This window comes from Anopheles aquasalis, chromosome 2 (genome assembly GCF_943734665.1).
Source record: "Anopheles aquasalis chromosome 2, idAnoAquaMG_Q_19, whole genome shotgun sequence".
NCBI classification, from domain to species: Eukaryota; Metazoa; Arthropoda; class Insecta; order Diptera; family Culicidae; genus Anopheles; species Anopheles aquasalis.
Window position 1 is genome coordinate 78,053,147 of NC_064877.1, and position 15,000 is coordinate 78,068,146.

Here is a 15,000-nt window from a genome sequence, read left to right on the forward strand (position 1 = left end):
AGTGAACATAATGGGAACGCTGGATTTTCTCGTTCGCGCCTGTACTGGCTATCAGGAGCAGGAACACGACCGAGTGGTTGAGTTGCACCACGGCAGGATTCTTTTGTATGTTTGTAGCACAGGCTCCTACTAGTACATGGTCCTATCTGATTAGTCTCTCACACCTTTCATGGACAGAAAATACTTGAAAAGCGAATTGATGATTGATCTGTTTGTCATGACACCAGCCACTCAACTGGCGGCTCTATTCTTCCAAGGAAGACGAGATTCCGTGAAGGAAACGATGGTTATCAATGTGATCCACGGAATATTGTTGCTGAAAGTGTTCTCTCTACGCCACATCTGGGGCTATCTTGTGAACGTGTTTGAGGTAGTAGGGTTCAGCTTTTCAAACTAGCAGAATGTGTCGTTTTTTGTTTCTTTCAGCGTTATAAAATTCATCTGTTGAACTATTATTTCCTGAGGATTGTGCTCATGTCGCTACTCATCGTTCATTGGTGTGTTTGCATTTATCGGATTACAATCTTTAAATGGGACATTAACTTTGCCTCCGAGCAGCTTACCTATCTGGAAGCCGTCCACCAGTACACAGCCTGTCTCTATTCGGTGTCGTGGTTCATGTTTGCCTACAGTTTCGTCAACCGGGAAGTACCGTCTGATGCACGCTCGAAATTGCTTAGCTCAGCTTGCATCGTCATCGGATACGTATTTAAAATTTTCATTTTCCGTAAGTAAAAAATGGCTGCACTAACTTTTTCTTTAAACCAACTGTTTCACTTATTTTGCAAGTTGATTTTGCAGTGGAAATTATCAAGTTGGTAGAAATAATGAGTTCAATGGATAGAAAGTATGCTGAAGTGACTAACCAGCTGCAAGCTTATGTACAGACGAAGCAATTTCACTCTGGCGATATGAAGCAACGTCTGCTGTACTATTATGCGAAACGTTTTGAGCATTGTTTCTTCCAGGAAGACATCATTATGGAAAGCTTATCAGGTACCAAAACATTTTCCTAATAATTTACTTCTGCTTACCTCATTACCATTTCATCAACAGACACGCTCAAAAAGCGCATTAGCAATTTCAGTGCCACAAGGTTTTTGAAAAGCGTAAAAATATTCGATGGCATTCCCGTTGAAGTACTTTTACCGTTTGTTGATATAATGACAAAGGAAATATATCTGCAGGACGATATTGTAAGCAAGAGAGTGTAGAGAGCGTCAATTGTAAGACATAAAAATGAAACCGATTTTTGCAGATAATAAAGGCGGGTTCGTTTGGCGACCGAATGTATTTCGTGATCGTTGGAACCGTTGCCGTGTACACCCACAGTCGCAAGGAAATGTGCCATTTATCTGACGGTGATAATTTTGGTGAAGTGGCCATGTTCACGAAGAAAAAGGTATGTAACTCGGGCTACTGCATGATGCATATAAATGACAAAATTTATGTTCGTCCTTGTCCCAGAGACTCGTCAGTGTTGTTGCGGTTGAGTTCACACAAGTGTATATGGTAGAAAGAAGAGCCTTTAAGGAAATGTTTTCCGCCGATCATATTGTATATCAACGACTGCAGACCATGGCCAACAAGCGCATGCAAATCACTCTGTTTGCCGAAGAACAGCATAAAAACCAACTGTTGAAGATAGAAACGAACTGAACGATTTTAAAGCTAACGTTCAATGTTAGAATAAAATAAATCTCTTTAAAAGTTTACATGGTGTTGAGGACCATTATTGAGGATTATTGGACCATTTCTTTTGAGAGATTATTGAATTTATGTGTTCTTAATTTTATGAAAAATGAAATGGAAATTTTACCAAAGGTAATAAAACAAGTATTCCATCAGCATCACTTCTTCTTATGCGTGTTCGGAGTAAATTTTGACACGGTTTGCATGACTCAACACCGTCCCGCGATCAGCTGGTTCCGGCCCTATAGTCCCGCTATGCCGCGTTCAGCATACACATCACCAAGCGCGGGAATAGTTCCGTTCCCGAAGAAGCGCGGGAGTTGGCTGCGGGATTAGTTACTGTCGGAGCATCGTAGCGTTCGGATGTGTGCCGTTGTCGCGCTGGTGCCGCAAGATCGCGAGTTTTCGAATTGGTTGTTCGGTGTCATGTGATATGTTTGTGTTCTGAGCATGCTTGTGAGGATTTGCTTGTGCAGCTGGTGTGGTCTAACAACGCGTGTATAATAACAAGAAAGGCAATTTAAATATTCAAGGTTCAAAAAATCGTGATCTCCAGAAATGATCGATGTGTGCAAGTGGATGTAAAGTGTATGGGCAGCGTTTTAGGCAGCTAATGTAGTGTTCCTTACTTTGGTTTTTAGTAACTGTTTGCCCAACTTATAGCCCAGACTTAAATTTCATTAAATCTGGAAGTGAAACGTGTCTATAATTGCATTAAATAAAACTAGACAATTTACGAAATTTGTGTATCACTATTTTAGATATTGGCGTTGATGAAAATAAAAATACAACATCGATTCGTATCGAAGTGTCCTGAGCATGTTTTGAGAAAGTGATTATCCTTGTGCTATCCTTAGATTAATTGCAGGCGTTACCACAGCTTCCGACTTTCTCAAGCTCATCTGTTCAAACCGCAACTGACCGCAATTAATCACAGATAATTTATTTGGCTAATGTGTGCGTACATGCTCTTTGTCAATTGTCGCTCTTAGCAGTCACGCCCCTTTTGAAGGGGTACTGTTGCTCCCATTGTCAATTGTCGTGCAGCTGTTTCATTACTTTTTACAGTCACTTTTTGCTGGACTTCTTGCACTACGTACGCAGATTCCCATCGCCATCCATCGAACCTCCATCGAACGGTAGGGCGGTGAGTGCCGAGGAGTAGTCCCCAAGCTCATAAACCATTGTTGCGGTTTTCCATATAAACCAGCAGTCACCAACGCATCCCACCGGTTGCTCGTTGTGGGCATGATTTTATCGGTAACGCTTCATTGCCATTGCCAAAATAGAACATATTATGCTAGTTAAAGCAATCATAATCGCCGACGAATCTCGGCTAGCCATCATGCTTGAATAGAATTCAATGGAAACAAGGTGAGACGCGAACAGCAGCAGCATCCATGGCACTAATCATGGCATGGGTAACGCAAAATAGGATCCGTGGAATCTGGAGCAGATGATGTGTTCGAATTTGAACTACTGGCGCATAAATGAGGGTGTGTTCTAGAGCATTCTTATTCTGATTGCCAGTGGGTGCTGTTTAAGTGGAGCTTTTCGGTAAATCTAGAGTTACCATTATTATGTTCTCCTAAATGTTGAATCAATTTCTGTGAATGTGTGTTCTGTTAATTTGATGTTAAAATTTATGCTTTAAACACCCTAATTATGATTGCTGGAACGTAATTTCAAAAGCTTCGATGTTGCCCTAGAAATGACAAAAGATACCATCAAATCCGTGAACCTTCCACTTCAGCGGTGCGGTGCGTGATAAGACGACGTTAACAAGGCCGACGGAGTGATATGGTAGAGATAAAATATATTTCCAAGTCCTGCCAAGAGAAACTGTTTCACCCCAGAGAATAACTTTTAAAAACGAGTGACAAAACGCTAGTGAAAAAAGTTTGCATTTGATTCTTTGAATGTGCGTCTGGTGTATAATGTATTTATAGCCAAAAATGACACCTGTTGGCTGAGCCGGGGTTGCGGATACTTCCTAAATTATCAACACTTACCATCAAGTACAGTAACACGTTCAAGAAACATTGCGTGAAAATGATTCTGTTCAGGTAAGTGGACATACAGTTACTTTCTACTAAACGAAATAATCATTGTTAATCGAAGCTTCGAACAATATGCGTTTCATCAAGCGTTGCCTTCTCGTCTGCAAACAGAGTTTAATTTTGTTGAAGTGCGTATGCGGGTTGAACTACATCCATGACCGCTCACCAGCATAGAGACATTCGAGAATCTCGGATTTTACGCTCGTCTGAGCTTGAATTGCAATTATTTGTAGTTGCTATAGGTCGTGTGATGTTTCGATGCTTCCACCGGTCTCCACAGCGTTGTCCAAGCTAAGAGAATCCGTAAATGGTTTTGCAATGAAATCTGCTTTCAATTAAATTATCGCTAACGGATAACCATTACGCTCAACCCAAATGGGGATTGTGGCAGCAACCGCTGGTGCTGGTGAGATTTCGGAACGGTGATTAAATAACAGCCCGCATCCGATGGCCAACTGATTTTAAGATCAATTTGCATGTAGCGCTTAATCAATGCTGGAAAATAATAAATCCGAGTGCGTATGCATTTATCATTTGCACGCACCTTCATTGCATTTCGAGTTCGTGTGGGTTTAATTCCAGCGGGACTTGTGGTGTACAGTTTTTTTTTATGCTGCGTTTGTCAGGTCCAAAGTTGCTTTCCTATTTTGATGAAGTCAGCCACCAGTAAAAGTTTGTGCTGATAGTAGTAAAAGTGTGGACTTCATCGTCGATCTTCGTGGCCGCTGACCTCACGCACGATAAGCACGAAATGATTTTTACCACCCCAGTTAATCGCGTTTAGATTTGGATCGGCGCCAGCGTAACTGCCACTTGTTGATTTGTGACGAATGGTGTGATGCTGTGACCGACAGCACAGCAGGAGACAATCTGATGTCAGGAGTTTATGAAGGACACAGCAATTCAATTACGGTCAACATTAAATGATTGTCAATTGGTTGAACACGTGTGTCGCATAAATTATTTACAAATTAATTTCCCTGAGCGGCTGCTTGATAGTTTGAAAAGAAAGTTATTAAAAGCAGTGTCCAGAACGATCCTAGTTTCACGTTGGGAGGCGATGAAGAATCACAAACATGCTGATAAGGTTCGCATGGTGGGTTCTAATAATTGATAATGGAATAAAAAAACAAGCTTTTCGGCGCTTCTTTGCGAAAGAGAGCGCTATTAGCTAAGCAATTGTTTCTTTTTTGGCAAGAGATTAATCATCTCTAAGGAGCTGATTCTCTGGGATTCACTTTATGCATATTCATTTTAGAAAACAAACAAAAACTCGTATAACATTTTTATTATTTATATCGAGAAAAATATGGCAAATTCTGTAACCATGGTGAGGTTAGAGGATTGAAGAACGTCCTTTAGTGTACGGTCAATCATCCTACCAAAGTATGCAGCAGCAGCTCTTCTCATCACTCAGCCTCAGGTCTGCGTATCAGGACGCCTTTCAGTGCGAACCAATTCGTCATGGTGTTGCCAGCATAATGGGAGCATCCATGCGGCAATGAATCACAATGTGCATGTGTGAGCATTACACGAAACATCAAGCTGATTGCTAAAACGTGATTCGTGAATGAACGGATCACGGATCCCTGAAAACGGTAGCATTGCTTAAGGTGATGCCCGCAACCTTTGAACACAGCCCCGGCACTGGAACTGTGGAATGGTTGAAGCGGTCCGTTTGTCTAAAATCCGACAGTTTGACGGATCTGTAATTGCTCTATCTGGACGGTTGCTCTTCCCGTTGCATCGTAATCCCTTTTTTGATAAGCACAGGATTTCTTTCGATACATGTGCAAGATGTGCCGTAAAAGGATCCGGCCAGGTTTAGAACGTGTTCTAGACGCTTAATACGATTAGAGCGTGGAATGGTGGGAAGAAGCCGATCTGGTAAATGGAATCCAAAGCATACGCTATTGAGGGAAGCTGTGTTTCATCCATCTTTTCCGAATCAAAAAGCCTTACATCACACCCGCACGATTCAATGAGTGAAATTGATTGGAAAATTTAACGAGCCCAAAGATTGATTGAATGTCGGTTGGTGTTGGTACAAAAGCTTCGCGCGCTGCTGCAGGAACGCCGCCGAATGCCGAAAAAAGATCCTTCAACCGGGCAGCGCGATTGAACACGTGAGCAGTTCCTGTTGCGATTATGCCCAACAGCCGGCTTTTCAACAAGGAATCATCATTTTGAATTCCGAACAGATTTGTGGAGGAATAATAAGTGAGCGGTGATCATCCCGCGAACCGGAAAAGGAAGTTTGTGTATAAAATGTTGTTTTCTGCCTGTGTATCGATCGGAAATATGATTTACGATACATCAGGCCCCTTTCTGCTCCAGATAGCGTTGGTGCGTGCCTGGGCGCCAGAGACTCGGATATGCTTGTTTGTCGCCGAGTGCTTTTCGGTGGTTCTCTTCTATTCTTAGCTGACTGTAAGCATTGCGCGACGGTGATTTATCATGTAAAATCAATAAAAGCTATTGCTTTCTTTTGTAAATTCGCACAGCCAGCCGTCAAAGCAAACAATGGATGATTAGCAAAGCTGCAGGCCCCCGATTGGCAAACTGTTGACGCAAATCGATGGCCTTTTGATACCTTTTATAGAAAATATTCACTAAATGGTCTTAAAAAGTTTTGATACAAAGAGACTGTACTCGTTGAACAGAACTGGACGATTAAACTTAGAAAGAAAGCATAGGAAGTCATCTTCTGCTTCCTAACAATGACGATGCATAACACACAAGTGGGCGTTTGCCGGTTATGGTTTCATTTATCTTCAAAGGTGATGGTGGTTTGTTAAAGTTGCTCTTTAAAAGTAAGACTCAACATGCCTCGTGGTAGGTCTGGACACTGAGACCGAGTGTAGTGCAACTAGCTTTCATTCTGCAGAACCCCCGAAAACGCTTATACTTGCGCCAGAACTCCTTGACGAACTCTAGAAGTACTGTAAGCAGACACGACTGAAGTGGATAATTTCATGTTTTTGGGTGGTCATTAGGCGGGTGCTTTGTTGCGTCACTCTTGATGTGACATTCTACTGTCCACCCAGCTGCACTTGGCCGAAGTGCAATTCTCTTCCCCATTGTACGCTGGTGAACTGGATTTGATTTGAAGTGGAAGTGTGTCCTCAGTATCACTTCTTTCGTCATCCCTTTTGGGGCATGATGTTCACACCAACCGGGAAGCGATTGGAGACAAAAACCGAATTGCGGCATTCGCTTTGCCGTCCCTAAGCATCGTCGCTGTTACCCCGCTACATAATCGGTTCTTCAATCGTTTCCCGCCACCGTAAAGTGCTCCTGCAGTTAAACAAACAAATAAATCTGTCTTTAGTCCACTCATGGAATTCCTAATGTGGCTCTGACTTTTTCTTACGTTCAAAATATGGTTAGTTTGTTAAGTTAAAAGTATGTTCTAATTCCAATAAAGTTTAAATTTTTTTATATGAACCTTAAACCATTGTTTGCTTGCACAAAACAATCAATATAGAGAAGTTTATAATATTAAAAAAAATACTATTATGATCGTCATTAGATTAAATGCTGTGAGAATATTTGATTTGTCCATTGTTAGAAAAAACATTGCGGTAGTTTATATTGTGCGAAGACACTGATTGTAAATAAAGATCAAACAAACTGACAATAATTTCCATCCAATGGCTCCCCAGCACGTTCGTTATGATATCGTTTGTATTTATTTCTCTTTCTTTGTTTGGCTATTGTTTCCGAATGCGTACCTTTTGCCACTTGTCATTGCCTCGTATCGGCGATACTATTTACCAAAGGATTTCGGGAACCGTCCGATGAAACAGTTCTACAGGAATATGTGGCACAAGAGTAAGAGTACCCGCAGTGCAGGATGAAAGGCAGCATACCACAGCAAAGCACACGGCACACACCGATGATCACGTGCTGTCTCAGGAGAAAAGCATCGTCAGCCACGTGTCAGCGATATCTGGAATCAAGAGCCCAATTGATTGACTAACTTATTTGTTCCTCTAGTGCGCCCTATTGACTCCCAGCGGCTCCGTCGCTGCTTTTGAAGAACATTACTCTTCAAGATGTTTACCTTCTTATGCTCACTTGTACCGTCCTTACGCCACATCGTTAGAAAAGGGAGCTGACGGTGCTGCAGGTCGCTGGAGCCCATCGTGCCGCCTGGCATCGCTGTATCGTACGGTTCTTGTTGTGACTCTCCCGACCGACACGTTGACAATGGGCGGTTGAATGAGGGCGAATGACGACGACGAATCGAACGATGATTATGATTATGATGATGAGAACCATTATTATCACCATTATTACCGTGGCAAGTGAATCGTTCTCGGATACAGCAAGATTGCATGCTAGCTCAGACAGTGAGAGCTGCTGCATTGCAAAGCTAGTCCGATACCTCTGATTGATTTCGTTCCGACCGCCCCCGGTGGTGGTTACGATGAGTATTGATATTTGAGAATTTTGAACGAATGCAGATATACTGGATTTTTTTTGGTTTTTTACATTTCAGTCGTTACAAGATGGAGAATATTCAGTTATGCTTGCTGATCCAACGCCTCTCGGGGTGTTCCACTGATTGTAGATGATAAAACCAGGAACCCATTATGATGCAAATGTTTTTGTTTCATGGATTATTTGTAAAACTAACATTTATGCTTGTGATAGTCTATCGATTTTACCATCCTAAGCGCGTACGGCGCTAACGAGGTAATGGTTTCTGATCACGTATGAGTTGTGGCAAAAACGTGGAATAGTTTTTATTCCGGTCGATCAGCTGCAGCTACTATGGGAAGCGATTGGCTTCAAGCGACCGATTAACCACATGAACCAGTGCTTGGAGCCAGTTAATGCTCTGAAATAGCAACATAGATCGAGAGTTACAAATGTAAAAAACCTACGGTGTGTATTACTGATGGGAGAGTGAAATAATTCCAAATGATATTTCTTGGTGAGTTATGATTGCAAAGGAATATTTCTGAGGGTGTGATATTGGGATAAGAAATGTTCGAGATCACTGATCGCTGTATTTAAACTCTTACGATTTCAATCACGCATCGATGACGCTCTAGTGACTCATGCGTCGACGAATTGACGGATTCAAGAGGCTGTCGTGAGAAACATACTTGAAATGAAGTGATTATAATGTGCACCCGATCGGTTATTCTTCGGTTTTGATCTGAACTGATTGATGCCTATGCCAGCATAGAAGAAGTGTGCACTACCAGGACAGCATTACATGTATGTCTTAATGAAAAACGTTGCCTTTCAAATCCAACATGAAGTAGAATAGTTTGATCAAAAGTTCTGCAAGACTTTTGTTTGATTCTTCGCTATTCATCAGTACTTTGCGCTCGCAGTAGTCTTCTGTTTCGGTTGAGAGGCCAATTGTTGATACGATTGCCGAATCGCATGATGCCAATGAATCATCAAGCATTGCCAGTTTACCAGAAATAATCGAATCATTACGCTGTTGCGGTGGACCATCTATGACCAGGCACTGATGGACCTCACACTAAAACGCTTCCAAAAGAAGCTGGGAGTGAACCGAGTGATGCAAGCTCTTCTCACACCACAACAATCATCAGCATCAGAATGGGTGTGCTGGAACGAATGCCAGCAAGGGTATTGTGACTTGTGTGCACATAAATTCATGAGCATATTTTATTGAATTTGCTAGGGTAATAAAGATAATCGAGCATTGCAGCAAGTTGGGTTTCGAGAGAAAGCCAAGGCCATTCATTCTTGTTGTTTCGATTTCTCTATCGTGTTGGTTGGGCGCCCATTATTTCGAGATACCGAGTAAGCCCATTCAGATGTGACTGATATGAAAATATCCGCAAAGATCATCGATGATGCATTCAAGATATTAATCAAAAGAGTTGAATGATGCTTTGAAAAGAGATACGAAACGAATTGGTCGTTACTGTTTAACCTCAGCGTCGTTGGTGGTATGGGTTATGAATTCATTTATAATCTAAAGTAATTTCTTTTTCTAATTCAACGAGTTCAATTCATTCATTCGACTACTTCATTACTTATCCTTGCTTAGTTTTGAGCTGCGTTCCATAGTTGAGCTTCTACGCGTGGCTAGAAATCATTTTTCAATTAAACGCTAATTGGACCTTGCGCAATCATGAATTACAGTAGCGCCATGCCTTACGGGGGCATACTTAAGATTGTTCTTCGCCTAACATGCTAGTGTATCATCCACGCGCGCGGTTGCTTCGGGAGTCTTAGCGAGGCGGTTGCTTCGGGAGTCTGCGATCAGCCGACTCACTCTGCTCTAGAAGAGAGATCACTATTCATCGTCAATGGAAGTGTCAGTGATGAAAGGGTCACTAATCGAACTGACCAATGCTTCGGTTCTGTGCCCTTTGGTGCCAGCACACTTTTTGCCAAGTGCCGTAAATAATCGTCATCTGCAATGTCCCCTAAGATATCTCAACGCATCACTCGTTGAGGCAGACACATTAACTCATCTAAATAGATGAAGAACTACTAACCAAACTCTTTCTTCATCACCTTCTAACAACATGTTTCTGGCTATTCTTTGCAGATTCGTTTGTTGTATCGCCGCCATCGTTGTGATCGATCCAATCGGAGCAGACCTTGCCACAAGGGAACGGATTCGGGTAAGTGCGGGCAAGAAGAGGTACAACATGGTGCACCAGTCGAATCATGTTGTAACCTAAGACGGTCGCCCTCGGTGGCATATTCGTAAGCGAGGGTGATAGCATAAGTGCATGATGCGTATGGTACAATGTTGGAAGAGATAAAAAACGACACCTCCGCTACCATTGCTTGCTCGCGGCTAATTAGCAAAATGGAAAAGCATGTTCTTCTAATAGTACCCTTTCTGGCCCTCAAATTCCTCTGTTGGTTCCAACGATGTACGGTTGTGTGAGTTGTTGAACGTAAATTCATTCAACTGAGCATAATATTTTTTATGAATTAGCGGTTTAACTCACAAACTAAGTAGCGGTTCGTGAATTTGATATGTTTGTTTAAACTGCATTTCAATAAAGTAAAACATTACAGAATGGTTCAAAATATTGAAAATATTGTTTGATAAATAGAGTATCACACTATTTGAAACATTAGTTCTTCGGCCTACCGGTTATTCATGTTGCAGAAGGCACGAAGCAACCGTGCTCTCCACTCAAGTATTTGGACCAAGAAACGCAAAAAAGGAAGCACGATAGAGAAACATGGACGCAGCGGTAGCAGATTGAGTTATATCTTATCAAGGTGTACCGCCGAGAACCGCTCGGAGTGAAAGTAGGAAGAAAACAACAAAAAATACTGTTGCCGACTTCCTTATGGAATCAATTTCTTGCCTCCATTTGTTGTCTTCGTGCTCTTAAGAATTCTGGAACACGATGGCATGGAACAACATTTCCTGGCACGCGGCGCCCCTTTTGCAGTAGGGTTTAATGTGGTGATACCATCTACCTGCGCCTGTGTAGCATTAATTTCAATGCTGAAGATGAGAGACCGACGATGTTTGGGATGTTTGGTGGGTTGTTTGTAAATGTGGACGTCTCGTGTAACCGACTTCACGGATGCTACGTGCTAATGTTTACTTACTAAACAGTGCATTTTAGAATCATGCGTGAAGCAGCGACGTTTTGTGGCGACAACAATTGGATGTTTTTCATTCCATGTTTGAATTGGGTGATGCTTGATCACAAGACTGGCGGAGAAGGTGCCGGATGTAAGCTTTTCGGCGACGGGTTATGGCGACGTAGCCACGAAGAGATAAAGGGTTCGAGATAGTCTGTTAAATCGAACAGCTTCTTAGTTAGTGCTTCTGTGGGAGTAATTGGATCATCTGGCATAAGAAAATCCGTGTATGCCAAATGGTTACACTTTGTACCTACTAAATATTATTAGTATTTATCGCATTTTTTGATAATTTTTCAAAACAACAGAAGATAGAAATAACACGAAAGACGCCACAGAAGCTGTTATTGCTTTTCACAATATCCGTTTTCCTTCGTGAAAAGTGGGATGCTGCATAGCTCCAACTGGAAACATACCAAAGTCGAGATTATGACTGGCAGAACATTTTCCGTAATTTCACTTGCTTGACGGGAAAATCAATCAAATCAGTACTCCAAACCCTGTACACGGAGGGTGATAAATCAGTGGAGCAAAAATGTTTGCGTGACCTTGCCAAAAGGGCCAACCGTTTCCCACGTCCGAGGCAAGTTCACCGGCACGCCGATCGATTCAGACTCCGAAACATGCTGTGCTGAGTCAACGGTCAAGCGATGCTCGACTTGAAGTGGATCACACCCTACACCGTCCAGAGAAAACTGCTTCATTATAATCTTTCTGTTGCTGTTGTCGAGGGTGGTCTTGAATAGTTTCGAGGCGAGAGGTCATGTGCAACTAGTGATTCTTGTGCGGAATATTTTTCTTGGGCCGGCGCCTCGAGAAATTCGGTCAAATAAGCTCCCCTCTAGTGTGGTGCAATACTTTCGAATCGAAGTGGAGTTCTTAACAATGGAACCAGATTCCGTCGACCATCGAACGCCACTCGTCATCACGTTCGCTCTCAATAAGCCCTTAACCCCTATTGCATGTATGTGTGCAAAGAGTTTGGTGATTTTTATGATCTGTCCCTCCCTCTGAACCTAGCACACCCTTCATCTTCACTAAGCAGCGAGTGTTTATTCCTGTTCCGCTTTCTGTAAGTCAGAGTTCTACGTTTCAAACATTACATCACGCTCTGTGTGAGGAAATTAACATTGCCAGGCAGCCGCCAATCAGCCAAAATGAATAAAAAACAAAACCAGTCAAACACGCGACACAATCAGTTACAGCGGAAGGCATGTCAGTGTTAGAGAAATGCCAGAGGTTGGCCAGAAGAGAAAAAAGGGTTCTAAATTCCAGACCACGAAGCATCCAACGAATTGCCCCAGTTCTTATTACTGCTGCCTCTTCGATTATATGCTTGGTCGGCTGATCGTTGTTCCCGGCTTATGATTTATGGAAACAGTCGCTTTATGGTCCTTCATCGTGTGCATCGTACGGTCGCGTGTGCGTTTTTTGGGAACCGTGAGGTTGAATGTAAGATGGAGGTGGTGAAATGCTAAAAAACAATTTTGGAGTAAACAAACCCAAACACCCGTCACAGAGAAAGAAATATGAGTCAGGAGGGCTTAGCACGAGCGCGAGGGAAGCGAACGAATACGCAAAGTGATGTGAGCAGGTTAATGTTATCGCGATGGAATTATCGTTAAGATCTTGCAATGAAACGGGAATAAGGAATAGGATTTTTGCCCTGGACACATGAGTATGTACATGTATGTAGCATCAACATAAACATACTAGTGTTAATCGTTTGGAAAAATGATTTTCCCGGAATAACCATCGTCAGCAATCAGCTAATATGATATTTTCATAGTTGATTCTGATGTGAGCGGATGGAAAGTTGTTTGCTTAATGTGTTTTTATGTGATGAGATTTTGTCCCTATTCATACTTCATTCAACAATCCTCGTTGGCACGAATCATTCGGTTGATGTCATCTATTCGTAAATGAAGCGCGAAACAGCTACTCAACGGGGTCCGTATGCGCGTTTAGCGGAGCGTGTGCCGATCACTAACCTAGACATGGAGACAGATGAACAGCAAGAAGACTGGCGTGCAGAAGAACAATATGTCTTACGTTTATTTCGGGTGGCCAAGGGTGCTTGATATGATTTGTCGCCATACACATGCCGATGGCGAACATCTGACGACGTAGAACACATTCCAATGATACATGGCGTGATGTCGTGGTTTTGAGATGGTTCGTGCGTTATTCGATGGTAATCAACTGTTTTATGCTTCTGTTTTATGTGCTCAATACTACATTTTGACATTGAAAAGGAATGATGCTAGTCAGTTTATGGTTCTCAGGATCTCCCTTGAGTATCGTAAGCGTTATAAATGAGAATATGTTTTTTTATGTGTGGTAGAGCTGTTAGAATTTGCCTTTTTGCCAGATAGGGGTGAATTGAATGAATAACCCACCGGAGAACAAACATATGCTATCGATTATGCACCGATTATGCTAGCATTCCGGTACCCCTATTTAGGAGCTTCGTCGGGATAGGGGTGGATTCAAATCAGCTCACAAATATTTAGACCACCCAAAGAGTGATGACGCTTCAAGATTGAAATGCTTGTCACAATGTTTGAAACATATTCTAGCATAATGAAACATGACAAGGTGCTATTTGAATTAGCTGTAGAAAAATGAAACATCAAATGAAACAAGACTTTTGGCTTTGTTTCAAACGATCATTGAATAAAACGATTGTACGTTGTCGTGCAAAAGATGCTTCTAGTTTAATCGAATTTCAACGAATGTTTCGAGCCTTATAGATTGTAGTTTTATTATCAGGTATGACATCAATTAGAAAGATGACAGCGTTATCGATTATGATGTTGCTAGTAAACATGTGAAACAGCCTCTAATCAAGACTCTTGTGGAGATTTGAACTTTACCAAATAGTACGAGCGCCATTAGGGAAGGAAAGCAATTTAAAGATAAACAGAATTGATTTGTAAACAGTAAAACACACGAAGAGCATACAAAAGCTGTTCGCTAGACTTGGAGTTTGTAACTTTCGATTTTCTGCAAATGTCTTTGACCGCACTTCAAATAATGTTTAGTTGGGGGCTAGATAGTTCAAACATGCCCTAATGTTAAGCAATGTTTTACGCAAATGTTTTCACACCGTAGATGTAAGACATGGGAATCGGTTTTCGGCGGTATCGAGACACAGAGAGACGTTGTTCCTTCCAAAGTAAAACAGATTATGAAAAGTACAGATTGACACATCGTCAGGCACTATTACCAATACAACGATTATGTGTTGAGTAATTGAATTGCATCATGGAAGTTTCCTTTAAAATCAACCATTACTTAGGGCGTATAGTCTGTAATTATTCTTAGTCCTTTCTAATCCTTTTTTGGACCGAGAACTGTTATACTGCTGTTCATAATTGTCGCATATGCTTCTAATGATAGCCTAGGATGTTCAGCATAATTTCATTAATTCATCAAGCTGCCATCAAATGTACCAACATATTTCCCTCAAATATGCCAAATTCACACCTGGCGAAACAGCTCTTTATTATTGCAAGAGTCCCTCCTTCTTTTGCGGTTCCTTTTTGCTAACCTTCTTCCTTTTCTTCCCATCTCTTCACAGATTCATCGAGAATGGCTAGAAAGACGAGCGGCAAAACGATCGAATGCC

The 15,000-nt window shown here is 41.9% G+C and overlaps 2 protein-coding genes across 2 annotated transcripts in view; both read left to right on the forward strand.

Moving 5' to 3' along the window:
* The window catches only part of LOC126577205 (potassium/sodium hyperpolarization-activated cyclic nucleotide-gated channel 4-like), a 2,320-nt gene extending 661 nt beyond the window's left edge, over positions 1 to 1,659 (forward strand). The window contains exons 2-8 of the mRNA XM_050238666.1: positions 1 to 105; positions 178 to 370; positions 427 to 727; positions 802 to 996; positions 1,057 to 1,196; positions 1,259 to 1,402; positions 1,468 to 1,659. The exon at positions 1 to 105 is cut by the window's left edge and continues 316 nt beyond it. Of these exons, the coding sequence (XP_050094623.1) occupies positions 1 to 105; positions 178 to 370; positions 427 to 727; positions 802 to 996; positions 1,057 to 1,196; positions 1,259 to 1,402; positions 1,468 to 1,659 (1,270 nt within the window). The remainder of the gene's footprint in view (positions 106 to 177; positions 371 to 426; positions 728 to 801; positions 997 to 1,056; positions 1,197 to 1,258; positions 1,403 to 1,467) is intronic.
* Positions 1,660 to 2,184: 525 nt separating this feature from the next.
* The window catches only part of LOC126570803 (thrombospondin type-1 domain-containing protein 4-like), a 34,996-nt gene continuing 22,180 nt past the window's right edge, over positions 2,185 to 15,000 (forward strand). Inside the window, exons 1-4 of the mRNA XM_050228801.1 lie at positions 2,185 to 2,225; positions 3,446 to 3,758; positions 10,303 to 10,378; positions 14,953 to 15,000. The exon at positions 14,953 to 15,000 is cut by the window's right edge and continues 797 nt beyond it. Of these exons, the coding sequence (XP_050084758.1) occupies positions 3,745 to 3,758; positions 10,303 to 10,378; positions 14,953 to 15,000 (138 nt within the window). The 5' untranslated portion in view covers positions 2,185 to 2,225; positions 3,446 to 3,744. The remainder of the gene's footprint in view (positions 2,226 to 3,445; positions 3,759 to 10,302; positions 10,379 to 14,952) is intronic.